The 26174-nt window shown below is 51.2% G+C and overlaps 1 protein-coding gene across 5 annotated transcripts; it reads right to left on the bottom strand.

The window, feature by feature from the left end:
- ISG20 (interferon stimulated exonuclease gene 20kDa) lies at window positions 1-24427 on the bottom strand. 5 transcript variants are annotated; one of them, XM_011986301.1, is made up of 5 exons: window positions 24364-24427; window positions 23767-23892; window positions 20485-20736; window positions 4072-4272; window positions 1-1058 (listed from the first exon to the last, which is right to left on the bottom strand). In XM_011986301.1, the coding sequence occupies exons 3-5, from the start codon at window positions 20710-20712 to the stop codon at window positions 942-944; spliced, it is 546 nt and encodes a 181-aa protein (XP_011841691.1). In that variant the 5' UTR covers window positions 20713-20736; window positions 23767-23892; window positions 24364-24427; the 3' UTR covers window positions 1-941. The 5 variants fall into 5 exon arrangements, with proteins under 5 accessions (XP_011841691.1, XP_011841692.1, XP_011841690.1 ...); XM_011986302.1 differs by lacking the exons at window positions 20485-20736; window positions 23767-23892; window positions 24364-24427 and adding exons at window positions 16594-16845; window positions 17108-17443 and having other exon boundaries at window positions 4072-4212; XM_011986300.1 differs by lacking the exons at window positions 20485-20736; window positions 23767-23892 and adding an exon at window positions 16594-16845 and having other exon boundaries at window positions 2-1058.
- Window positions 24428-26174: the final 1747 nt, after the last annotated feature.

Genomic DNA, 26174 nt, shown 5'->3' with positions numbered 1-26174 from the left:
CACCATTCCAGTGATTTTTATTTAGTGTAAGCACTAAACTACTAATTATTATGAAAATAACAAGAATTCTGCAGTTGATTTCTGGTCCAGACCCCTCCTCCCCGTACAGTATGCCCTCCCCTCAGAGAGCCGAGCCCCAAAACAGAGTGCTGTGACTCTTCCTGGGGTACCCTAGATCTGCAGGCAGTCCAGGGAAGAACAATTACTTATCGACACCTGGTGGGTGCTTAAGCTAGGACAGGCATGGTGCTGGGGGCTTCGCATGCAATGTCTCACAAATACCCTACGAGTTGTTAGAATTCTCATTTTACAGATAGAGAAACTGAGAAGTTCAGTGAGTCACCTTAGGTCAAACAGCTACTAAATGACAAAGACAGGATTCCAACCTACTTCTCTCTGACTCCACAGTTCATTACCTTTCCTTCCTCGTTTTACAAATAAGAGAAGGGGTGACTGGCTCAAGGTTGCTGGGGTGGCACCCTTGACATTTCCTATACCTTCACTTCAAAGTCCACAAATGCTGTGGCACCAAAATCAAGAGGAGCTGAATGCCACCCCAGGAAATAACATCACCTTTCTAGGCATAAATGCACCAGGAATAGGGCTAGAATGCAACAGCAAAGGGTGGGATTAGTAATTAAGCCACATGCTTCTTAGATTCCCAAGCTGCATTTTGGACCCACAGGATTCAAGATATTAAGGAAATTGACACTTGCCCACTTCCCCAGCATAAGACTTCATTCCCTCCTAACATCACACAGAAATGGGTCCTGTCTACTGTTAACCCAGCTCGGAGAGAAGAATAAGAAGAGGACCCAGTGATGGTGTAGAGAAAATATAGAGCCACTTTACTATTAAAAATGTATTTTCCAAAAGCAAGGTAGTTGCTGTCCCAAAAAGCCGAAAGCCTCTAGTCCCTGGGGAATGGGCTGGACGGGGCTTCAGTCTGACACAGCCAGGCGGGGCAGCCCTCGGCGGGCTCGGATTCTCTGGGAGATTTGGTAGAGCTCCATCGTTGCCTTCGCATCTTCCACCGAGCTGTGTCCAAGCAGGCTGTTCTGCAGACACAAGTATAGAGTGGGGACTTGGGATGAAGCTGAATTCAGAGGCCCCACGACGGGGTCTTCCCTGGTCACATCCCGATTTCCAGAGTCCCCAGGTGGGTCAGTGGGTGAGAGTCTCTTGAGGTCTCTGACACTCTGGACTTAGGAGATTCAGCAGGTGGCTGGAGCTGGCCTGCCTTCAGCCCTCGGGCCAGTGGCACAAAATCCAGCCTCCTGGGAACCAGGCTGTGCCTTCAAGTCACCTGCAGTCCCGCAAGGTAAGTAGAGGCTGCAGACTTGCTGTCAGACACACACAGTGGCTCCAGCAGCTCTAACAAGGAGCTTCAGGACACCGAGGAGGGAGTGAGGAACTCCAGCTAGGGACACGGGGAAGGGCTGCTCAGAGAGAACACAAGGACATCAATAAATGGAAAGGAAAGGCTGCAAGCATTTAGGAGGCAGGGAGAGCATGTGCAGCTAAAATAAGAGACCTGAGAGGGTGGGGGCAGGGGGTGTGTGAAAGATGGTGTGGGGACAGATGGTGGGCCTGGATTTATCACTGAAGGCCTTGAATGCCGAAGTCGGGAGCCTAGACTTTATGGGGTAGTGCTATGGGAGTCAGGGGGCCCTCAGTCCATTCAAGGGAGAAGCGATGACCATTTACCACGTCTTCCATGCACTAGGCTGAAGTTAAACCTCTGAGCTGGATACGATTATTCCCCCATTTTACTGATGATAAAACTGAGGCTCACACACAAGCCAGCCAGTTGTGGAGCTGAGATGTGGATCCTGCAGAGGCAAGTACGCTGGGCAAATCCTCACTGCAGTCACCTTTCATCTCCCTTTGCATCCCCGGCTCAGCCCTGGTGTCCTGGCTAGTACCCAGCATGGGAGCCAGCGGGCTGTTGGACCTGGCTGCATTTTCTTGGTGTCCCTCTGTCGAGAGAGGCCATCCTGTTCTCACAGGGGCTCCTTTTCCAGGCACTCCAGACAGGGTGTTGGGAATACCTGGTTAGGTGGCCTAGCTCAGAAAGGCTTTTTCTCGTTGCCGTTATTTTGCTGTACTGTTTTATTTTTTAATGTTTATTTTTTGGCTTGGACACTCTATCATTAATCAACAAGCAGGTAGCATGGTGGTGTCATCTGCGCTGTGCCTCTGAATACCTGCCAGTCACCATCCTTGCTTGACAGATGAGGAAACTGAGGCACAGGGAGGTTATGTGCCCTACCACTCTGTTCTATAGAGAGGGAAGCCAAGAACAGAAGAAGAATGCAGCACCAGCATCCTTTATTACCAAGTGGGGAGGTAAAGAGCCCTGGACTTGGAATCAGACAAACCCAGGCTCCAATTCCCAGCTCCCCTGCTTATGAGCTCTGTGACCGTGGGCAAGCCACTTTTCCTCTCTGGGCCTGTTTCCTCTTCTGTGAAATGGGCCTGATTATACCTGCCTTAGAGGATGGAATGAGAGATGCCAAGTGCCCAGCATCCTCCACAGGGCTTGGTAAATGGCAGGGTCCTTCCTTTCCTATGCAGCCTAGTCTACCATGCACGCAGCTTGGCGGGGAGCCACAGGCCTGCCATTTCACCCCCTCGAGGGGCAGTAACACAACTGCCCAACTGTGACAGCTCTACCATGTTAGCTCCTTGTGTCCTGTGGGTCAGTTCTAGTCACAGTGATCAGTAGCACCACTGTCCATGTGAGGGGGGCTGGAGAGCTGGTTTCTAGGGGCATCAGTGCAGGCAGGAACTGCGTGGTGGGGTACTGAGCTTCTGGAACAACCAGGCTTAATAAGCCCAGGGACAGAGCCTAAGAGAAGGCCCTGGGTCAGGCTCAAGGCCCCAGACTGAGAACCACAGAGTGACAAGGGCTCCAGGAAAACCCCAGCCTGGCCCTTATGTGCCTCATGTGCCTCAAGGCTAACAGGCCCAGACCCAGGCCTGTTCCCTGCTCCGGACATGGTTCCTGAAGTTCTTACCAGCAGGCGAGGGGTGGGCTCCATGCTCCCCAGCCCCTCACCCAGCCTCAGGCTTTGGCTCACCCGGCCCCACTCCGTATGCCTTCTGCCCTCCTTGACTAAGACCCTCCAGGCTCTGTTCAGATCTGGTCTCCTGCCCCACCAGCCCCATCCTTCATCCTGCTCCCAGGGCACTGCCTTTCCCTCCATCAGATACTCCCTACCATGTGTGCTGATGACCTGGTTAAGGGCCACCTCCCAACCAACCAAGAGCTCAAGGACAGAGACGGGTCTTGTTCACCATGTGTCTCTAGGATCTGGCCTAAAGCATGGAGCAGGTGTTTAACAAAGAGCCGTTGACCTGAAGGGTCCCTGTGTGCAGCCCTGGCTCTTAGTGTCTGGCCCCTCTCCCTCTGCCCTTCCCACAGGGTAAACTCCTAACGCCCCACATCTGCATGCCTTTTCCTGCCAGCTTTGCCCACCAGCCAGGAGTGCTGTGGAATCAGTGCCCAGGAGCAGCAGCAGCTGGAGGTTGATGGGAACTGGTGTACAAATATACCAGTTCCCTGGCTCTTGCTGTGAGACACATCTGAGGTGAGGTGTGTGTTTTACACCATTGCCCAGAGTTCTATGGTGGGAGCAAGCTTCACTTCCCACAGGGTGACTGGCTTGATTTCAACAACAAAAGCAAACCTTTGTTGGGTGTTTCTCCTTCCCTGCCCTCATCCTCACTCTACCAGCCCAGGGACCAGGCACAGCAGGACCTACCATCAATGCCTCGGGCAGGCTGCCGAGGTGTGCGAGGGCATGAGGGAGGAGGAAGAAGGGGAGGGGACAGGGAGGGAGAAGGGGAAGAAGGGGAGGAGAGCGAGGAGGTGGGGGAGGGGGAGGAGGGCAAAGGGGGAGGGTGAGGAGTGAAAGGAGGAGGGGAAGGAGGAAGAGGAGGGGGAGGAGGGAGAGGAGGGGGAAGAAATGAAGACAGGTGAGGAGGAAGGGAAGGAGACGAGAGGGAGGAGGGGGAAGACAAGGGGGAGGAGAGGGAAGAGGGGGAGAAGGACAAGGAGGTTCTCACCTGGATGCTCTTGTGCAGGAGGCGCTCACTCAGCACCCGCAGGGAGACGCGTCTGCAGTGGTCCAGCTTGGCCTCACGCCACAGCAGCATGTCAGTGGACGTGTCATAGATTGTGTAGCGGCTCATGTCCTCTTTCAGTGCCTGGAAGTCGTGCTTCAGGTCATGACCCACCACCAGCTTGCCTTTCAGGAGCTGCAGGATCTGGCCAGGAAGACATGTGCCCACCCCTACATGACCCAGCATCCTCTGGGTGGGTCTGGGGCTGGCAAGGGAGCAACCCCTCCTTGAATGGCTGTGTGACCTTGGGCAAATTATCATCCCTCCCTGGGCTTCAAATATATCATCTTTGAAAAGAAGAGATTGGACTAGGTCCCTCCTCACACTTGATAGTTTCAGTCTGTGCCAAAAGCCTACCTGGGCTCCTTCGGGAGCTGCACTGTGTAGGAGCAATGATTAGTACGTCTTGAGTATTTCCCGGGCGCCAGACATGCCTCAAAATCCGTCATGCATATTATGCTGTTTAATCTTCCCAACAATTCTATTGTGGCAGGCAGAATAACGACCTCCCAAAGATGTCCACACCCTAGTCCCCAGGATCTGTGAATACATTACCCGGCAAAGAGGAATGAAAATTCCGGGCAGAATTTAGATTGCTAATCAGTGAACCTTCAAATGGGGAGATTGCCTGGCCTACCCATGTGGGCCCAACATAATCACAAGGCTCCTTACATGTGGAGGTCAGAGTGAATCCACGTGAGGAAAACAGGCTGTTGCTGGCTTTGAAGATGGAGGGAGGGGCCCTGAGTCAAGGTATTCAGGCAACCTCTAGAAGCCAGAAAGGGCAAGGAAATGGATTCTTCCCCAGAGCATCCAGAAGAAACCGAGCCCCACTGACACTGATTTTAGCCCAGTGAGACCCACGCTGAACTTGGAAACTACAGAACTGTAAGAGAATACATCTGTGTTGCTGTGAACCACTAAGTTGATGGCTTCCTTACGGCAGCCACAGAAAACTAACAGTGAGGAGGGAGCACCGCATTTAACTGAGTTTTACGAAGGAAATATCTGAAACGCAGACAAGTAACATGCCCAGGCTTACTCTGATGATTTTAAAACAAGTTTGCAAATTCCTTGATACTCTTCTTAAAAAAAGATGGAAAAAAACTCCCCTCCCTTTGCATATGGGCTGGGCTGTATGACTTCTGACTTCTGTCTGGGACAGGAATTCTATAAGAAGTCCGGCCACCAGCCAGGCATGGTGGCTCATGTCTGTAATCCCAGCACTTTGGGAGGCTGAGGCAGGCGGATCACCTGAGGCCAGGAGTTTGAGACCAGCCTGGCCAACATGGTGAGACCCTGTCTCTACTAAAAATGCAAAAACTACACGGACGCGGTGGCTAGTCCCAGTTACTCGAGAGGCTGAGGCAGGAGAATTGCTTGAACCTGGGAGGGAGATTGCAGTGAGCTGAGATTGTGCCACTGCACTCCAGCTTGGGCGACAGTGAGACTCTATCTCAAAAAAAAAAAAAAAAAAAAAAAAAAATCTGGCCACCCCAAAGCCACCATGCTGGAGAGACCATGCGGAGAGCCACCGAGATAGTGATGTGGCCAAGGCAGGCCAGCACCAGCCACCAGACAGGTGGGTGAGCAAACCTTCCAATGGTTCCAGCCTTCAAGGTGCCTTAACTGATGGCCTGTCCTGCTGCAGAGCACCTGCCCAAATTGCAGGTGGCTGAGCGAAATAAGTATTGACATTGTTAGAACCAGTAAGTTTTGGTGTGACTTGCCAAGCACCATTTGATAACTGGGAGTCACACGGCTAGTTAGTGGCAGAGCCAGGCCTTGAAGCCAGTGGGCTGAATCCAGAGCCTGCCTGCCACTGCCACACTGAGCCAGAAGAGTGAACAACCACTCCAGGCCTCCAGCAGCCCAGAGGCCCAGCTGTGAGTGCCCCAGCCCTGCGTTCCTTGCCTCGCCTCCCACATGGACAGCCTGCTCTGCTCTGATCACACAGGCCAGTCAACTTGCTTTCACTTGACTGCCACTGGAAAGGATGGGAAGGGGACCTGAAAATAGAACAGATGCGAGCTGTATTAGGGAAAGGGGCGGCTCGTGGCTAGTTCAGGCCCACTTTGGACAGCTCTAGGACAGCCTTTGTCTCCTTCTCTGCATGCAGCCCACGACCTTAGCGTGTGCCCCAGGAAAGAGCCTTCTGGTGGCTAACACCTTCCCCACAGCCTGCTTCTCCTTCTAGATGGCCAGCGGCCTCCCGGAACATCATGTGGTCCCTTTCACACGTTCTCCCCTGGCAACCACAGAAGACTGAGGCTCAGAGAGGAGATGTGAGTTGCCCAGGGTCACGATGCGGGAAGCAGAATCTGTCCCTCCACTGTCAACAGGCAGGGTCACCGGCCTGCCCTGCCGTCCACATGGTCTGTTTGGAGGCCTTCTCTGGACAGAGCTCATGCTCAACTTAGAGGACTGGGGAGAGTGTGCTAGAGAATGAATGGGAGCTGCTCCTGAACCACACCAGCGCTTCTCAAGCTTGAGTGCGCTAGAGGCCACCTGGGAAATGGCGATAAAACTGAGGCTTTAAAATATGACAACAGGCACACGACCTCAGAGCAGCAGCTCAAGGGAAACTGTGTAGAGGAAACTGCCTAGCACACAGCGGCGGGGCAGAAACGGCACGGGGTGTGGAGAGATGTGGGTGTGTGGGCGGCCATGGGTCACGTGTCTTTTCTTGCTAACATCCTTTGTGCTCCTGAACAATGTGGCCTGTTTTCCCCTTCTAGGGGCTTGGCTCAGGCCCAGTTCACACAAAGCCCTGAAGGAACTCATCCACCATCCCAGAGGCAGCCACAGCTGGGCCCAGACATAGAAGGAACGAGTCATCGTGATGTGGATTCCCAGGAAACTCGTCACTTCCCGAGCCTGAGAGTCTGGAGAGGGGAAGTGGGGGTCTACATGAGGCACTATGGGAGTCACCACGAGACAAACAGAATAAGAGGGAGAGGACAAGCCAAGGAAGGAAGAGGAAGAAGGGAAAGAACAGAACCATCTATTTAGCAGAGAGACACCACTCTTTGGGACAAAGACTCTGGGAAGGAAGAGACGCTGGAACTTGCTGTGTGACCTCAGGGATATCAAAGACCCTCTCTGGGCTTCAGTTTTCCCATTTGTAAGGTGAGGGTCCAGACTGGTGAGGTCTGAGTGGCCCTTTAGCAGCCAAGGCTACACAGACTGAGGCAGGTCTGAAAAGGGAAGGAGTTGGGCATCTGCTGGAGTCCAGGGGTCGGCGAAAGGCACTGGCAGGCTGGCCTTGGGGCTGTGTGACCTGCTGGCCCCAGGATCTGCCCTGAGTCAGTGTCATGAGGCAAGTGTGTCAGACTTTGCCACTTTCAAACACAGGGGGAGGAGTCTCTCAAGTTCCTGGAAAGAACTGGGGTGGGGCTGGGGGATGGGTCATTTACTGATCTCTTAGCAGCCTGGCACTGTGCCAGGCACTTTCCTTACCTCGTCATGAAGCTCCTCAATGAGATTATTCTTAATTCCATTTTACAGAGGAGGGAGCCCAGAATCAGAGAGATTAAGGGGCTTGCCCAAGTCACACAGCTAGTCAGCTGAAAGCTGCAGTGCTGTGTCTGGATCCACCTGACGCCATCATTGTTACTGTAGTTGTTATTATTAGCACAAGGACCAAGGGACAGGGCACTACCAGGCACACAATGATAACCCTACATACCATCTGACCCACCAGCAAAGCGGGGCGCAGGGCAGCGTGCACCCAGGTCACATGCAGGGGAGTACCAGGCCAGGTGCTGCCTGCACACACCTTCCGCTGGGTTTCCACTCTACTCCAAGTATTTCCCAGATGTGCCTGATGCAAAAATCCTGGAGGGCCAGGCCCTACACAGACTTACTAAATTGAAATCTCCAGGGAGGGGTGTCAGCAACTGTTTCAGGGGATTCTTCCCATCTAACAAGTCTGCACTGAATCCCACTGAGCAGTCCAGAGCCTGCTGCCTCTACCATGCATTCATTTATCCATTGTACATTAGTTCATATACCGATTCATTCATTCTTGACTGCCAGGAGAGGCTATGAGTAAGGGGTTCTGAAGAATGTTGTTCTTGCAAAGGACCAGGTCCCTTACTATCACCTTCTGGAGTGGCTCCAGCCCCAGTCTTTGCTCTTGTCCCCTGCCAAGCTCCCTTGGTGTCCCTGCCCCCGGCTAGTGCCTGGTTCCCACAAGGCCGCTTATCCTGGGGCAAATCTGGATATTGAAGCCTTCCTCCTTCATCTGGCTGAGCCCCAGAAAGACCTGCCAGGTGGCAGGGCCCCAACAGGACACTCCCACCTGTGCAAGGACTACCGGACTGGCTACAGCTGAAATCTCTCCCTGTTCACAAGCTACCATGACTTCCCTTCGGTCTGCATCTGGGTCCGCAACCACGGTGCTTCCCAGGCTGGATGCCCCTCCTTATGCTGGGTTGACATTAAAAGAGCATTCAGTCACAAAAGTGATTTACAAGTTACTAAAAATTACTGTTAGACTTTTTAAAAAGGAAAAAGAAAAACATTAACTCACCAGGTGGGACCCCCGAATGTCAGCAGTGATTTGTATCATAGCTTCCTGCACATCCTTAGGCAAATCACTGCCCCTCTCTGGATGCCAGGCTCCAGTGCATAGATTCCCTCCTGTGCTGATAGTTTCATTTGTGGGGCTCTCTATAGACTGGGGTTTCTTAGCCTCAGCACTGTTGCCATGTGGGGCCAGATATTTCTTTGTTACGTGTGCGTGGCAGGGGAGGGAGCTGCCCTGGGCATTGTGAGATGTTTGGGAGCTCTCTGGTCTCTACCCACTAGATGCCGGCCACTGTGACAACCAGAAATGTCTCCCAACATTGCTAAATATCCCCTCTATATAATGGTCAGACACAAAGATGTCAGATCATAAGGCTTTACATTATAACATAATGTCGCCACATTACAATAAATAAAAAGGGATGGAGTAGGGGGCCTCCACTCACATCAGTGGCCTAAAGTGCTAGCACTCCTGGGTGGACTTGGGACTCCCTGGAGCCTCCTGACCACTATGAGCTACCTTATTGCTGGCTGCTGGCTGGGCACACTCACTACTCCTTACTGGGAGGAGATAGAGAGGTGAGGGGCCTTTGAAAAATGCCTGCATAGCCAGGCGCAGTGGCTCATGCCTGTAATCCCAACACTATGGGAGGCCAAGGCGGGAGAATTGCTTGAGGGCAGGAGTTCAAGACCAGCATGGCCAACATGACGAAACCCCATCTCTACTAAAAATACAAAAATTAGCTAGGCGTGGTGGCACATGCCTGTAATCCCAGCTACTCAGGAGGCCGAAACACAAGAATCACTTGAGCCTGGGAGGCGGAGGTTGCAGTGAGCCAAGATTGCGACACTGCACTCCAGCCTGGATGACAGAGCAAGACTCTGTCTCAAAACAAAAAAAAAAAAGAAAGAAATGCCTGCATGAAACCAAGGGCTGGCCAACCCTAGACTCACCTGAGAGGTGTCACCTTGTCTTGTGGGGTCTCATCAAAGGGCTGTTAGGCTTCTGCCCTTTGGGGGCTCTCGGCACGTTTAGGGGCCTGTGAGCCTGATCTGTCTTTGGGATTAAAACATTACGGATGATAAATGGGATCAAACTGCCTCCGGAGCCTCCAACAAATTGACACTCAGTGTCCTCATCCACAGAGACAAATAATGACCATTACTGGGCCACATTTCTACTCATGTGCTATGCAGGACATCGCCCCTTACATACATTGGACACTTAGCATTTATAGAGTGCATTCACTCACACACACTGAGCATGGGATCTGAACACCACAGCTCCAGCTCCAGAGCCAGAATCTGAGTCTCTGCTCTACCCCTTCCTTGGAAAGCTTACTCAGTCTCATACTTCAGTTTCCTCATCTGTAAAATGGGAATGATGGTACTAGTTCAGGGTTGTGGCGGGGAGTATGAAATGTGCTCAGAATAGTGCCTGGGCCATGGGGCTGGATACACGTGTACTATTTAATCATCTCTGTGTTACACAGGATCCTACTTAGGGGAGCACAAAGAGGTTGAGCAATAAGCTAGAGGACACAGCAATCCAGAGGCAAAGCTGGGATTGGATCCCCATGCAGCCCACTCTAAAGACAGTGTGCTTACTCCCTGTCCGTCAGGGTGGTGCATCACCGCATCTCGACAGCAAAGGCCAACACAAGGGCAGAGACAATTTTACTCCATGCAGCTGCCAGAACTCCTTTGTATTTATGAAAATCAGCTCAACTTCAATCCCACAAACATTCTCAAGTCACCTGTGTGCAAAACACAGGTTCCAGTCTGGGGGCAGATGAAGTGTATAGTAAGAGCTGTGGAAATAGGCAGATGGTGTGGGTGAATGGACAAGCTATGAAGTGCATCAGCAACAGCAAGGAGGGCCAGAGACCAGGGATCAGTGGGGCGGGGATGGTGGGCAGGAGTGGGTAAGTGCATCACAAAGGTCTCTTCTGGCCTGAGGCTGCCAGAATGATGGTATTTCTAGGGATGGGGATGGGGATAGGAGAGACTAGGAGTTGGCTGAAATGCATGGTAGGCAACGGCCGACCTATGAGAGAAAGCAAGAAAGGCAGGTAGATAGGGGTTTGGAGAGCCTGACTGCTGGGTGCTGAGCTGGGGGAACCTTAGGCAATAGGGAGCCATGGGAGATATTTGAATGGGGGAGGCGGCGATGATCTGAGCCAGGTTTTGGGAAGTTCTTGCAAACAACCAGGCACTGTGCTTAGGGCCACAGTCCATGTCACTGCATCTGACCCGCATGAGACCAGGGAGGAGGCACTACGAGTCCTCTTCTATGATTAGGGAATGGAGTCTCAGAAAGTTCAATAACTTGCTGACAATTGCACAAACCTATAGGTGATGGAGCAGGAACTGAGAAGCCCAGATGTGGTTCCAAAGACCCGCCTGGTCTTCGAACCCCTGCCTCGTTGTTCAGTGGCTATCAAGTGCCCAGTCTGAGCAGGGTTCTGTGTCACATGCTGAAAGCGTTGGACTTCGCATAGCCTCTAACTGTGAAACAAAAGCATTTCTGCACCAAATCTAGATGAAGACTGAGGCATCCAGGCCCCTAGGCCAATGCTCAAGGGCGCCCAGGGAATTGTGGTTTTACAGGTCTGGATGTACAGGGACTGGGAGAGGCCCTACTCTACTGCCTCCTTTCCCCCTGCTCTGGGCTCCTCTGCCCACTTCTGTCACTCTGATGAGGAGGGAAACTGGGGACGAGGAGGAAGGAGAGGGACATACTGCCCACCCTGACTGCTCAGTGGGAATCTGAGGGTGGGGAGCTCCTCGTGGTGTCCCTGGGCCTCCCATCAGCACCTGAACAGACTCCCACCTCTTCTTCACGTTGCCCTCCCCTTTTTGGTGACACACCGAGTGTTTTCTTCCTTTCCTAACGTTTTCTTCACTCCAATTCTCTGTCTGCCAAAGATGATGCAGGCCCTTGTAACTGCTCCCTTTTTTTTTTTTTTTTTGAGACAGAGTCTTGCTCTGTCACCCAGGCTGGAGTGGCAGTGGCACAATCTTGGCTCACTGCAACCTCCTCCTGGGTTCAAGCAATTCTCCTGCCTCAGCCTCCCAAGTAGCTGGGATTACAGGCACGTGCCGCCATGCCCAGCTAATTTTGTATATTTAGTAGAGACGGGGTTCCACCATGTTAGCCAGGCTGATCTCGAACTCCTGACCTCTGGTGATCTGCCCACCTTGGCCTCCCAAAGTCCTGGGATTACAGGCATGAGCCACCACGCCTGGCCTCTGACTCTTATCATCATCTTTTTTCTCACTCCCATCTATCCTGCATGGTACTCCCATTCTAGTTTTCTTGAAACTGGTTTTTATCCTCCCATGCATTGCTCAAGAATCTTCAGTGGCTCCCTGTAGCCCATTTAATTGCCTACATAGACTCTCCTCCACTTCTTTCAAATACCACCAGCTTCAGAGTCTTTCCAGAGCCATGATGATATACTGTGACCATCCCCAGGGTTCCCACACTATACTGTTGATACAGGTTGAGCATCCCAAATACGAATGCTCCAGAATCCTAAACGTTTTGAGTGCCAACATGACACTCAAAGGAAGTGCTCATTGGAACATTTCAAGTTTCAGATCTTCAAATTTGGGATGCTCAACCAGTAAGTATAATGCAAATATTCCAAAGTCCAAAAAAATCCAAAATCTAAAACCCTTCTGGTCCCCAGTATTTCAGATAAGGGCTACTCAATCTGTACTTCTAGAACAGTGTTGTCCAATAGAAATATAATGCAAGTCACAGATGCAATTTTTTTTTTTTTTTTTTTTTTGAGACAGAGTCTTGCTCTGTCACCCAGGCTGGAGTGGCAGTGGCACAATCTTGGCTCACTGCAACTTCCACCTCCTGGATTTAAGTGATTCTACTGCCTCAGCCTCCCGAGTAGCTTAGATTACAGGCACCCACCACCAGCCTGGCTAATTTTTGCATTTTCAGTAGAGACGGGGTTTCACCATGTTGGCCAGGCTGGTCTTGAACTTCTAACCCTAAGTGATCTGCCTGCCTTGGCCTCCCAAAGTGCTGAGATTACAGGTGTGAGCCACCATACCCAGCCCACAAATGTAATTTTAAATCACCCAACAGCCATATTTCAAAAGGTAAAAAGTAAACAGGTGAAATTAATTTTAATGTTTTATTTAACCTAACATATGCAAAATACTATCATTTCAACAGGTAATCAATATAAAAGTTATTGAGACATTTTATGGCTCTTTTAAATTTTTAATTATTATTATTTTTTAATAGAGACAGGGTCTCTGTCACCCAGGCTGCAGTGCAGTGGCATGATCATAGCTCGGTACAGCCTCAAAGTCCTGGGCTCAAGCAATCCTTCACGTCAGCCTCCTCGAGTAGCTGGGACTACAAGTATGCACCACCATGCCTGGCTAATTTTTATTTTGTTTTATTTTATTTAATTTATTTTTTTATGTAGAGGAGGTCCCACCATCTTGCCCAGGCTGGTCTCAAACTCCTGGGCTCAAGTCATCCTGCTGCACTGGCCTCCCAAAGTGTTGGGATTACAGCCATGAACCACTGCATCTGGCCTGTCTCTTTTTTAAAAACAAGCCTTTGGCCAAATGCAGTGGCTCATGACTTAATCCCAGCACCTTGGGAGGCTGAGGTGGGTGGATCACTTGAGGCAGGAAGTTCGAGACCAGCCTGGCCAACATGGTGAAACCCCATCTCTCATGAAAATACAAAAACAGACGTGGTGCACAGCTACTTGAGAGGCTACTTGGGAGGTCAAGGCGGGAGAATCTCTTGAACCTGGGAGATGGAGGTTGTAGTGAGTGGAGATCGCGCCACCATGCTCCAGCCTGGGTGATAGAGCAAGACTCCGTCTCAAAACAACAACACAAATCCAGTGTGGACTTTACACTTACAGCACATCTCAGTTCAAACCAGCTACACTCCAGGTCTGAATTCAGCCTACTAGCAGCATATGGCTGCTGGGGACCCCATTGGACAGCATAGTTCTAGAGACTGTAAGCCTGAGTTTGGATTCCTGAGCAGTTGTCTCATATTCCAGCTATCTTAACAGCGCAAGTTATTCAGTTTATAGGTTGAAGTGTGTCCCGCTCTCTCAAATTCATATGTTAAAATCCTAACCCCCAATACCTCAGATTGTGATTTATTTGGAAACAACGTTGTTGCAGATAGAATTAGTTCAGGTAGGATGACGTCACACTGGAGTAGGGTGGGCTCATAATCCAATATGATTGGTGTCCTTTGAAAAAGAGGAAGTTGGCCAGGCATGGTGATTCATGCCTGTAATCCCAGCACTTTGGGAGGCCAAGGCGGGCAGATCACCTGAGGTCGGTAGTTCAAGACCAGCCTGGGCAACACGGCAAAACCCTGTCTCTACTAAAAAATACAAAAATTAGCCAGGCATGGTGGCAGATGCCTATACTACAATTCGGGAGGCTGAGGCAGGAAAATCGCTTGAACCCAAGAGGTGGAGATTGCAGTGAGCCGAGATCGTGCCACTGCAGTCCAGCCTGGGCAACAGAGTGACTGTCTCAAAAAAAAAAAAAGAGGAAGATAACCAGGTGTGGTGGCTCATGCCTGTCATCCCAGCACTTTGGGAGGCCAAGGCAGGTGGATTGCTTCAGACCAGCCTGGCCAACATGGTGAAACCCTATCTCTACTAAAAATACAAAAATTAGCTGGGTGTGGTGGCTCGCGCCTGTAGTCCCAGCTACTCAGGAGGCTGAGGCAGGAGAATCACTTGAGCCTGGGAGGCAGAGGTTGCAGTGAGCCGATATCCTGCCACTGCACTCCAGCTTGGGCAACAGAGCGAGATTCCGTCTCAAAAATAAAAAATAAAAATAAAAAGAGGAAGTTTAGAGACACACAGAGAGAATGCCATGTGAACATAAAGGGAGAGATCTGGGTGAGGCATCTATAAGCCAAGGTACCCCAAAGCTTGCCAACAACCCCCAGAATCTGGGAGAGAGGCAGGGAACAGATTCCCACTCACAACCCTCAGAAGGAACTAACCTGGCCGACACTTGGATATCAGACTGCAGCCTCCAGAACCCAGAGACAGAACATTCCTGTTGTTTAAGCCACCCAGTGTGTGGTGCTTTGCTATGGCAGCCCTAACAAACTAATAATCAAGTGAGCCCCAGTTTCCTCATCTGTAATATGGGGATAATAAGGTAAACAATCATGGCCAGATGCGGTGGCTCATGCCTGGGACTTTGGGAGGCCGAGGTGGGCGGAGCACCTGAGGTCAGGAGTTTGAGCGAGACCAGCCTGGCCAACATGGTGAAGCTCCATCTCTACCAAAAATACAAAAAAAAAATTAGCCAGGCGTGGTGGTGGGTGCCTGTAGTCCCAGCTACTTGGGAGGCTGAGGCAGGAGAATCACTTGAATCTTGGAGGCAGAGGTTGCAGAGAGCCAAGATCGCGTCACTGCACTCCAGCCTGGGTGACAGAGTGAGACTCCGGTTAAAAAAATAATAATAAAACAGACAAACAATAAAACAATCATAATAGCTAACTTTTTTTTTTTCCCCTGGCTCTGTTGCCCAGGCTGGAGTGCAGTGGTGCCATCTTGGCTCACTGTAGCCTTGACCTTCTGAGCTCAAGCAATCCCAGCTGCTGGAGTAGCTGTGACCACGGGCATGTGCCACCATGCCCAGCTAATTTTTGTGGTTTTTGTTTTTGTTTTTTGTAGAGATGGGGTTTCTCCATGTTGCCCAGGCTGGTCTTGAACTCCTGAACTCAAGTCACCCACCCGCCTCCATCTCCCACCGTGCTGGGATTATAGACGTGAGCCACTGCACCCAGCCAATAGCTAACATGTTTTTGAGTACTTATTTAGGTACTCTCTCTAGACCCTTTCTCAATCCTCACAATAACCCAACGAAGTTGCTACTACTATTATCCTTCTTTTCTTTCACTAGGTGCAAAGAGGTTGAGTAACTTGCCCATGGTACCTTAGCTGTTAAGTAATGGGAGCTGAGATTGAAACTGACCCTCTTAAGTCTGCGTTAACAGTTCCTGAGAACCCGCCTGGCAGGGCTGTTTGTGAGAAGTGAATGAGCTCAGGAATGGCCAGTGCTTAGGGGAGCAGCCAGTGCATAGTGAGTGCTCAGTCAATAGTAGCTATTGTTGTCATTTCATCCTCAGCACCTGGAGCCTGGCACGGGTTGGGTGTGTGCTGCTGAGAGGAACCTGTATTCTTCTTGGACTTCCTCAAACCCCACCATGGCGTCTAGAAACTGACGAGCTCGCCTGCCCTTCTGAGATTTCCCAGGGGTGGCTAACCCTGTTGACGCCTTTTAAGTTTTGCTTTCCACTTAGTAATTCAGAGAAACAGAAAGTGAGACCTGGAGATGATCTCACAATCAGCTAAGAGCAAGACTGTAGGAAATCCCTGGACCACAAACTCAGGATTCAAACTGAGCAGACAGCCTACTCTGGGTCAGAATGCTAGCCTGGGAGCAAGGTCCACCCTCAGCCCAAGAGGCTCAGCCGGTTCTCCAGGACTGGGAGGGCCAAAGCCTCTGGCCGGGGCCTCAGCCAAGAATCCTCTCATTTCCCCACAGGTCTCACCAGTGGCAACCTGGGGTAGAGGGAAGAATGGGGAATGTAGACCCCAAGTCACTCAGTTTGGGACTGAGTGAGTCAGATGGGACTCAGTTTCCCCATTTTAAGACCGGCAAGTTGGACCAGATCCAGATAGATGCCCCAAAGGCAGCTCCCAGATGTGAGTCTATGGTTCTCTGAAGACAGGAAGCCTTCTCCAGGATGTGATGGAGACACCACCAGCTTTCTCCCAGCAGCAGTGTGGGAAATCTTACAAGCGGGGTCACAGGTCACAGATAGGCACCAGGGGAAGGGGCCAGGGAAGTGGGAGAGGGGTGGTTTCCGTAGTCCCTGCTGGCCTGGCCTTCACTCACCTCCAGCCTGGCCACGGCAAATGGAGTGGCCCCCACCATGTGCTGAGGGGTGACCCCGCTGACCCGTGTTCTGTAATCGGTGATCTCTCCCTCAGGCCGGATGAACTTGTCGTACAGCACAGCACCGTGGACGTTCACGAGGCTGCAACGAGCCAGGCCGCTCTCCCGGTGGGGCCCCATCCCCACCATCTCGCAGTCCATGGCCACCACCTCACGGCTCCCAGCCATGTTCCTTGGGGACCCTCAGAGATGCTGGAGAGAGGGGTATGGGGGGCGGTCTCACGCTTGGGCAAACCAAGCCTCCAGGTGTCCTCAGCCAACCCCAGCTGGCCTTACCCTCCACCCTGCCCTTTGTGTCCAACACCACCTGGCCACAGTGGAAGCTGGCCTCTTGCCTTCCCCCTCCCCCTGCCTTACCCTGCCCGTGGGTCCCAGGGCCTCTGTCCAGCAGCCTGGGGACCGGGAAGTCCCCTCCCGCGGCCTCCCCAGCTGCTGCTCCAGCTCCCGCTCTCACTTGCCTGCCTCTGCGCCCTCAGCTCACGTCTGCCTCTCTGCTGCCACTGCTCAGCTACTGCAGCTGCTCTCAGCAGTGACTCATCTCTAACTCCAAGCCGGCATCCCGACCCTGTTTCAGTTTCTGGTTTGTTATCAAGTGAAGTCAGGGGCGGAAGGCCGGGCACGTGGGCTGGGCTGCTCCATCTCCTGGGCTACCGGCAGGTGGGGAGCTCAGCTCCGGGCCGAGTCAGGGCTGACGGAGCTGGCAGACTCCATGTCAGGGTGCCCCTCCTTTGCCCCGGCCCTCCCCCTCCTCAGATGACGCATCTGACGTTCGTTCATTCGTGGAGTGGATTGCAACATCTTTGTTTCCTTTCTCACCCTCCACCCAGAGAATAAACATCCCCAGGACTGGAGCTCAGGGAATGTCCCACAACTAAGTTCTGGGGCCTGCTACCAGTCTGATACTCAGTGGTCTCTTATGGGGACAGGGAAGCTGGTTCTTGGGACATACAGGCTTTTATTGGAATGGGCAGGAGAAAGTTGTGGTGGGGGTGGCTAGCCCCCACTTCCAACCCAGGGAAGGCAAGGAGCAGAGAGGGAGCCCACCTCCGTGGGCTCCGGATGCCTCAATGAGCTCTGCCTCCAGTGGGGCTGACACTGTGACGGTGAAGGAGAAGCAGGCCTTGGGGGAGCCCCCACCAGCCAGGGCACACTTTCCTGGGTCCACACTTTCCCAGGCTAGGACTTTGAGCTATCAGAACAGTGCCTGCCAGATAGGGAGGGCTCGGTATTTAGTGAATGACAAATGAGTTACAACTGGGGCAGAAAGAAAATCAGCTTTCAATGAGGAAAGTGCTTGTCTTTTACTGTGGTGAGATCCAACAAGAAGCTGAGCGTTCCCCACGCTTGCCTCCTACCCCAGATCTGTGCAGAATCTACATTGATCCCTCCAACCCGATTGCCTCCCAGTGTCATGAAGATCTGTGGTTTGAAAAGTAACTTCCCTAGGTCTGTGATATTTTCACCAAGTGGGATTTGGATACCCAACTTTAACAGACCTCAAAAATAAAACCAAAGACTGAAATATGTCTTCATAAGAAAGCATTGCTCCTGCTTATTGTTCACTGGATGCAAATTTGAGGTGTTTGAGGATTTTTGGTTCCCATCCTGAATAAGCAACTTTTGCTTTACTTCAGACTGTGTGGGGACTTTTTGCTTTTCAAATGCATAAAAGTTATCCTGATTTAGGAGGAAATGAAGTAACATTCCTGTTACTTTATAGGAACATGTACTTAAAAAGTAACCCCCTAAAGATCCAATTGTAGGTTTGATTCTACAATCCCCACAGGACCCCCAAGTGCCCCGTGGTGATCCTCAGGAACATCTTGGCTGCAACCCCTCACACCTTCACCTCCGCTCACCTCCTTGGGTCTCAGACAGAGCACATCCCACTCCTCCAATATTTTCCCCATGCATCTGTGCCTGCTCTGTGTGACCTGAGCTGCCTCTAATTCTTACCCTTTCCTGTGGAAGCCCTACCCTAGTCCTCACCTGCCTGGCCCGTGTGACTGCAGGAGTTGCTCCCGGGTCTCCCACCTCCATCTTCATGCCCTGCTCAAAATGGTCCTTTGAGTCCTACCATATTACATTTCCCAGAATCTAATCTCTTGTACTGTTCATGATTGAGGCACTGCTCAAGAAATTTAGTGATTTCCTGTTGTCCAAAAAAAAAAAATTCAAATCTCAACTCCGACAGTTTCCAGAACCTCTTCCATCAGCCCACCAGCCTTGCCAACCTCATCTTGCATCACTATCCAATCTAAGGCCTTTGGCTCCGGATGCCTCAATGAGCTCTGCCTCCAGTGGGGCTGACACTGTGACGGTGAAGGAGAAGCAGGCCTTGGGGGAGCCCCCACCAGCCAGGGCACACTTTCCTGGGTCCACACTTTCCCAGGCTAGGACTTTGAGCTATCAGAACAGTGCCTGCCAGATAGGGAGGGCTCGGTATTTAGTGAATGACAAATGAGTTACAACTGGGGCAGAAAGAAAATCAGCTTTCAATGAGGAAAGTGCTTGTCTTTTACTGTGGTGAGATCCAACAAGAAGCTGAGCGTTCCCCACGCTTGCCTCCTACCCCAGATCTGTGCAGAATGGCTCCCAGCCATGTTCCTTGGGGACCCTCAGAGATGCTGGAGAGAGGGGTATGGGGGGCGGTCTCACGCTTGGGCAAACCAAGCCTCCAGGTGTCCTCAGCCAACCCCAGCTGGCCTTACCCTCCACCCTGCCCTTTGTGTCCAACACCACCTGGCCACAGTGGAAGCTGGCCTCTTGCCTTCCCCCTCCCCCTGCCTTACCCTGCCCGTGGGTCCCAGGGCCTCTGTCCAGCAGCCTGGGGACCGGGAAGTCCCCTCCCGCGGCCTCCCCAGCTGCTGCTCCAGCTCCCGCTCTCACTTGCCTGCCTCTGCGCCCTCAGCTCACGTCTGCCTCTCTGCTGCCACTGCTCAGCTACTGCAGCTGCTCTCAGCAGTGACTCATCTCTAACTCCAAGCCGGCATCCCGACCCTGTTTCAGTTTCTGGTTTGTTATCAAGTGAAGTCAGGGGCGGAAGGCCGGGCACGTGGGCTGGGCTGCTCCATCTCCTGGGCTACCGGCAGGTGGGGAGCTCAGCTCCGGGCCGAGTCAGGGCTGACGGAGCTGGCAGACTCCATGTCAGGGTGCCCCTCCTTTGCCCCGGCCCTCCCTCCCAGGGGTGGCTAACCCTGTTGACGCCTTTTAAGTTTTGCTTTCCACTTAGTAATTCAGAGAAACAGAAAGTGAGACCTGGAGATGATCTCACAATCAGCTAAGAGCAAGACTGTAGGAAATCCCTGGACCACAAACTCAGGATTCAAACTGAGCAGACAGCCTACTCTGGGTCAGAATGCTAGCCTGGGAGCAAGGTCCACCCTCAGCCCAAGAGGCTCAGCCGGTTCTCCAGGACTGGGAGGGCCAAAGCCTCTGGCCGGGGCCTCAGCCAAGAATCCTCTCATTTCCCCACAGGTCTCACCAGTGGCAACCTGGGGTAGAGGGAAGAATGGGGAATGTAGACCCCAAGTCACTCAGTTTGGGACTGAGTGAGTCAGATGGGACTCAGTTTCCCCATTTTAAGACCGGCAAGTTGGACCAGATCCAGATAGATGCCCCAAAGGCAGCTCCCAGATGTGAGTCTATGGTTCTCTGAAGACAGGAAGCCTTCTCCAGGATGTGATGGAGACACCACCAGCTTTCTCCCAGCAGCAGTGTGGGAAATCTTACAAGCGGGGTCACAGGTCACAGATAGGCACCAGGGGAAGGGGCCAGGGAAGTGGGAGAGGGGTGGTTTCCGTAGTCCCTGCTGGCCTGGCCTTCACTCACCTCCAGCCTGGCCACGGCAAATGGAGTGGCCCCCACCATGTGCTGAGGGGTGACCCCGCTGACCCGTGTTCTGTAATCGGTGATCTCTCCCTCAGGCCGGATGAACTTGTCGTACAGCACAGCACCGTGGACGTTCACGAGGCTGCAACGAGCCAGGCCGCTCTCCCGGTGGGGCCCCATCCCCACCATCTCGCAGTCCATGGCCACCACCTCACGGCTCCCAGCCATGTTCCTTGGGGACCCTCAGAGATGCTGGAGAGAGGGGTATGGGGGGCGGTCTCACGCTTGGGCAAACCAAGCCTCCAGGTGTCCTCAGCCAACCCCAACTGGCCTTACCCTCCACCCTGCCCTTTGTGTCCAACACCACCTGGCCACAGTGGAAGCTGGCCTCTTGCCTTCCCCCTCCCCCTGCCTTACCCTGCCCGTGGGTCCCAGGGCCTCTGTCCAGCAGCCTGGGGACCGGGAAGTCCCCTCCCGCGGCCTCCCCAGCTGCTGCTCCAGCTCCCGCTCTCACTTGCCTGCCTCTGCGCCCTCAGCTCACGTCTGCCTCTCTGCTGCCACTGCTCAGCTACTGCAGCTGCTCTCAGCAGTGACTCATCTCTAACTCCAAGCCGGCATCCCGACCCTGTTTCAGTTTCTGGTTTGTTATCAAGTGAAGTCAGGGGCGGAAGGCCGGGCACGTGGGCTGGGCTGCTCCATCTCCTGGGCTACCGGCAGGTGGGGAGCTCAGCTCCGGGCCGAGTCAGGGCTGACGGAGCTGGCAGACTCCATGTCAGGGTGCCCCTCCTTTGCCCCGGCCCTCCCCCTCCTCAGATGACGCATCTGACGTTCGTTCATTCGTGGAGTGGATTGCAACATCTTTGTTTCCTTTCTCACCCTCCACCCAGAGAATAAACATCCCCAGGACTGGAGCTCAGGGAATGTCCCACAACTAAGTTCTGGGGCCTGCTACCAGTCTGATACTCAGTGGTCTCTTATGGGGACAGGGAAGCTGGTTCTTGGGACATACAGGCTTTTATTGGAATGGGCAGGAGAAAGTTGTGGTGGGGGTGGCTAGCCCCCACTTCCAACCCAGGGAAGGCAAGGAGCAGAGAGGGAGCCCACCTCCGTGGGCTCCGGATGCCTCAATGAGCTCTGCCTCCAGTGGGGGGACACTGTGAGGGTGAAGGAGAAGCAGGCCTTGGGGGAGCCCCCACCAGCCAGGGCACACTTTCCTGGGTCCACACTTTCCCAGGCTAGGACTTTGAGCTATCAGAACAGTGCCTGCCAGATAGGGAGGGCTCGGTATTTAGTGAATGACAAATGAGTTACAACTGGGGCAGAAAGAAAATCAGCTTTCAATGAGGAAAGTGCTTGTCTTTTACTGTGGTGAGATCCAACAAGAAGCTGAGCGTTCCCCACGCTTGCCTCCTACCCCAGATCTGTGCAGAATCTACATTGATCCCTCCAACCCGATTGCCTCCCAGTGTCATGAAGATCTGTGGTTTGAAAAGTAACTTCCCTAGGTCTGTGATATTTTCACCAAGTGGGATTTGGATACCCAACTTTAACAGACCTCAAAAATAAAACCAAAGACTGAAATATGTCTTCATAAGAAAGCATTGCTCCTGCTTATTGTTCACTGGATGCAAATTTGAGGTGTTTGAGGATTTTTGGTTCCCATCCTGAATAAGCAACTTTTGCTTTACTTCAGACTGTGTGGGGACTTTTTGCTTTTCAAATGCATAAAAGTTATCCTGATTTAGGAGGAAATGAAGTAACATTCCTGTTACTTTATAGGAACATGTACTTAAAAAGTAACCCCCTAAAGATCCAATTGTAGGTTTGATTCTACAATCCCCACAGGACCCCCAAGTGCCCCGTGGTGATCCTCAGGAACATCTTGGCTGCAACCCCTCACACCTTCACCTCCGCTCACCTCCTTGGGTCTCAGACAGAGCACATCCCACTCCTCCAATATTTTCCCCATGCATCTGTGCCTGCTCTGTGTGACCTGAGCTGCCTCTAATTCTTACCCTTTCCTGTGGAAGCCCTACCCTAGTCCTCACCTGCCTGGCCCGTGTGACTGCAGGAGTTGCTCCCGGGTCTCCCACCTCCATCTTCATGCCCTGCTCAAAATGGTCCTTTGAGTCCTACCATATTACATTTCCCAGAATCTAATCTCTTGTACTGTTCATGATTGAGGCACTGCTCAAGAAATTTAGTGATTTCCTGTTGTCCAAAAAAAAAAAAATCAAATCTCAACTCCGACAGTTTCCAGAACCTCTTCCATCAGCCCACCAGCCTTGCCAACCTCATCTTGCATCACTATCCAATCTAAGGCCTTTCTTTTAGGTTTAAACCCACATTCAGGGCTTTGGTTTATGCACATGGTGACTTCTGTCAAACTATCAGCAGGCTGTTCTGAAACCCCCTGCATCTCCCAAGGACTAGGTCTGATGGCCAGAGGGACCAGTAAGATGGGGTCTCTGCTTCAGGTGGACGAGACAGGCCAGTGCTACAAAGGTAAGCCCCTCTCCTGTGCCCTTACCACTCCCACCTCCCCTACTTCCTTCCAACCACACTGGCTCTTTCTGTCTTCCTCCAACATTCTGGTCATGCTCCTGTCTCAAGGCCCGGGCATTTGCTGTCCCCTTACTCCTGAAAGGTCTTCCAATGTGGCCTGGGGGGTCACATTGCTCCCATTCCATGACGTCTTTCCATGAAGCTATCCCTGACCCCTCTATTTAAAACCGCACTTCCTGCCAGGGCGATGGGTAGTATCTATAATCCCAGTTACTCTAGGCTGAGGCGGATTTGCTTGAGGCCAGGAATACGAGACCAGCCTGAGCAACACAGGGAGATCTCATCTCTAAAATGAAAAAATAATCCATTGTGGTGACTCACACCTGTAGTCCTAGCTTCTCCAGAAACTAAGCTGGGAGGATCAATTGCACCCAGGAGTTTGAGTTTGAGGTTATGACAGTGCCAATACACTCCAGCCTGGACGGTATAGGGGGCCCTTGTCTTTAAAAACTAAGTTTACTTCCTATCCCCCTTCTCTGGCCTTTTCCTGTGGGAATTCGCACCCTCTGAAACACTATTTTACTTGTTCATTTACTGTTCCCCCTGCCATCTGTTTAGTCCAATGCTGGGCCCCCAGCACCTAGAACCCTGCCTGGGTCCAGCTGAACTGTTTTTCAAGTGTATTGTGTGCTCTGATGTTGGACGCCACGCACCGGTGGCTCAGCACCCAGAAAGAAGCCTGACCCCAGTCAGGATTTCCCGGTGCTGATGCTCTACCTTTAACTGGCATCACCCACTGGCAGGCTACGCCCACAGATCTTGTTGGATCAGGTGACAGCAGGTGAGTCGCTCAGGGCAAACTTGTCAGCCTTTCAAGACACACATCCAGCTACAGCTGACTACCTGTAATGGCCACAACAGGTGCAAGTCGGCCACTCTGTGGTCCTCTCTGGATCCGCAGCACTGGCCTGGCCTCAGGCTGAGATAACTCTTACTGGAGGGTGAGAGGCACCTCTCCCCACAGGGGACATGCTCTCCCAGCCCAGCCATCTCCAGTCCTGCTGGGTATGTACCCCTAAAATGTGTATGTGTATTCCTAAATTGTGGTTGGCCCTTGAACAACATGGGCTTGAACTGCACGGGTCCACTGATATGCAGATTTTTTTTCAATAAATATATTGGAAATTTGGGGAGAGATTTTTCAACAATTTGAAAAAACTCAGATGAATTGCATAGCCTAGAAATATCAAAGAAATTAAGAAGCTAATTATGTCATGAATGTATACAATACATGTAAATACTAGTCTATTTTATCACTTACTGCCATAAAATATGCACATCTATTATTAAAAGGTAAAATTTAACAAAACTTACCTACTTACAGACCACACATGGCACCATCCTCAGTCAAGAGAAATGTAAACAAATGTAAAGATGCAGTCTTAAACTGTAACTACATAAAATTAACTATAGTACATAGTGCACTGTTAACGTAGCCACTTCCTGTTGTTACTGTAGTGAGCTTAAGTGTTGCAAATATCTGCTTAAGACGTGTGTGACACTAATCATCCCTGCTTCAGCAGTTCATATCCAGTACATCTGGTATCCCAGTAAGATGGAAAAAGTGATTTCTTGCAGTTTTTGTGGTGTTTTTCACCATGTTTAGTGCAATACTGTAAACCTTGAATCCCACCATGGGACCCATATGAAGTGCCACTACTGATGCTGGAAGTGCTCCCAAGAAGCAGAAAAAAAGTCATGACATTACAAGAAAAAGTTGAATTGCTTGATATGTACCATAGATTGAAGTCTACAGCTGTGGTTGCTGCCACTTCAGACAGATGGTTCATCTCATATGTAAATAAAGTAAAAAACTTACAATATCAATAAATACAGTAAATATATTTTATCATCCTTATCATTTTTTCTCTCACTTACTTGATTGTAAGAATACAGTATATAATACATATAACATAAAATATGTGTTATTTGGCCGGGTGTGGTAGCTCACGTCTGTAATCGCAGCACTTTGGGAGGACGAGGCAGGCGGATCACAAGATCAGGAGATCAAGAAAATCCTGGCTAACATGGTGAAACCCTGTCTCTACTAAAAATAAAAAATTAGCCGGGTGTGGTGGCGGGCGCTGTAGTTCCAGTTACTCAGGAGGCTGAGGCAGGAGAATGGCGTGAACCCGGGAGGCGGAGCTTGCAGTGAGCCGAGATCGCACCACTGCACTCCAGCCTAGGCGACAAAGTAAGACTCCATCTCAAAAAAAAGAAAAAAAGAAATATATATATATGTGTGTGTGTTATTTGGCTACCTGTTATCAGTAAGGCTTCTAGTCAAAAGTAGTTTATTAGTTGAATTTTTGGGGAATCAAGTTATATGCACATTTTTGACTGTATGGGGAGTCAACACCCAATCCCTATGTTGTTCAAGGGTCAACAGTATATACCAAAGGTTGAACCATAAGAAACAGTGGGGCTGGGCACAGTGGCTCACACCTGTAATCCTAGCATTTTGGGAGGCTGAGGTGGGCAGATCCCATGAGCTCAAGGGTTCAAGACCAGCCTGGGCAACACAGAAGACCTCGTCTCTATTAAAAATACAAAAAATCAGCCAGGTGTGGTGACATGCACCTGTAGTCCCAGGTATTATACTTGGGAGGCTTAGGCTGGAAGATCACTTGAGCCTGGGAGGTTGAGGTTGCAGTGAGCTAAGATTGTACTACTGTACTCCAGCTTGGGTGACAAGTGAGACCCTGTCTCAAAAACAAAAAACAAAAAGCAAAAAACTGTAGAATATTAGCAATTTCATGTGGTTTAACATATGTAAAACTATGTTAATAGATACATATTATAAAACACATGTTAAGAAAATGAGTTAAAAATGAACTGTATACCAAAAAGCATGTAAGAAGATGCTTACTAATGATTAGGGAAATGCAAATCCAAATCACATCATCTCATACCCATTAGGATGGCTGCTATGGAAAAACAGAAAACAAATGTTGGCAAGGATGTGGAGAAATTGAAACCCTTGATCACTGTTGGTGGGAATGTAAAATGGTACAGCTACTACAGAAAACAGCACAGCAGTTCCTCAAAAAAAAACTAACTACAGGCCAGGCGCGGTGGCTCACACCTGTAATCCCAGCACTTTGGGAGGCCGAGGCGGGTGGATC

The sequence above is a fragment of the Mandrillus leucophaeus genome, unplaced genomic scaffold (genome assembly GCF_000951045.1).
Source record: "Mandrillus leucophaeus isolate KB7577 unplaced genomic scaffold, Mleu.le_1.0 Scaffold297, whole genome shotgun sequence".
In the NCBI taxonomy this organism is placed as follows: domain Eukaryota; kingdom Metazoa; phylum Chordata; class Mammalia; order Primates; family Cercopithecidae; genus Mandrillus; species Mandrillus leucophaeus.
The sequence above is the reverse complement of the archived record's forward strand: the minus strand, read 5'-3'. Positions and strand labels throughout refer to the sequence as shown.

Excerpts from the sequence above, each read along its gene's own strand:
- ISG20 (XM_011986301.1), bottom strand. The coding sequence starts at position 20,712 with ATGGCTGGGAGCCGTGAGGTGGTGGCCATGGACTGCGAGATGGTGGGG. Across the intron at positions 4,273-20,484 it reads TTGCCGTGGCCAGGCTGGAG|ATCCTGCAGCTCCTGAAAGG; the intron begins GTGAGTGAAGGC and ends CTTCCTGGCCAG. Across the intron at positions 1,059-4,071 it reads TCCTGCACAAGAGCATCCAG|AACAGCCTGCTTGGACACAG; the intron begins GTGAGAACCTCC and ends TTGTGTCTGCAG.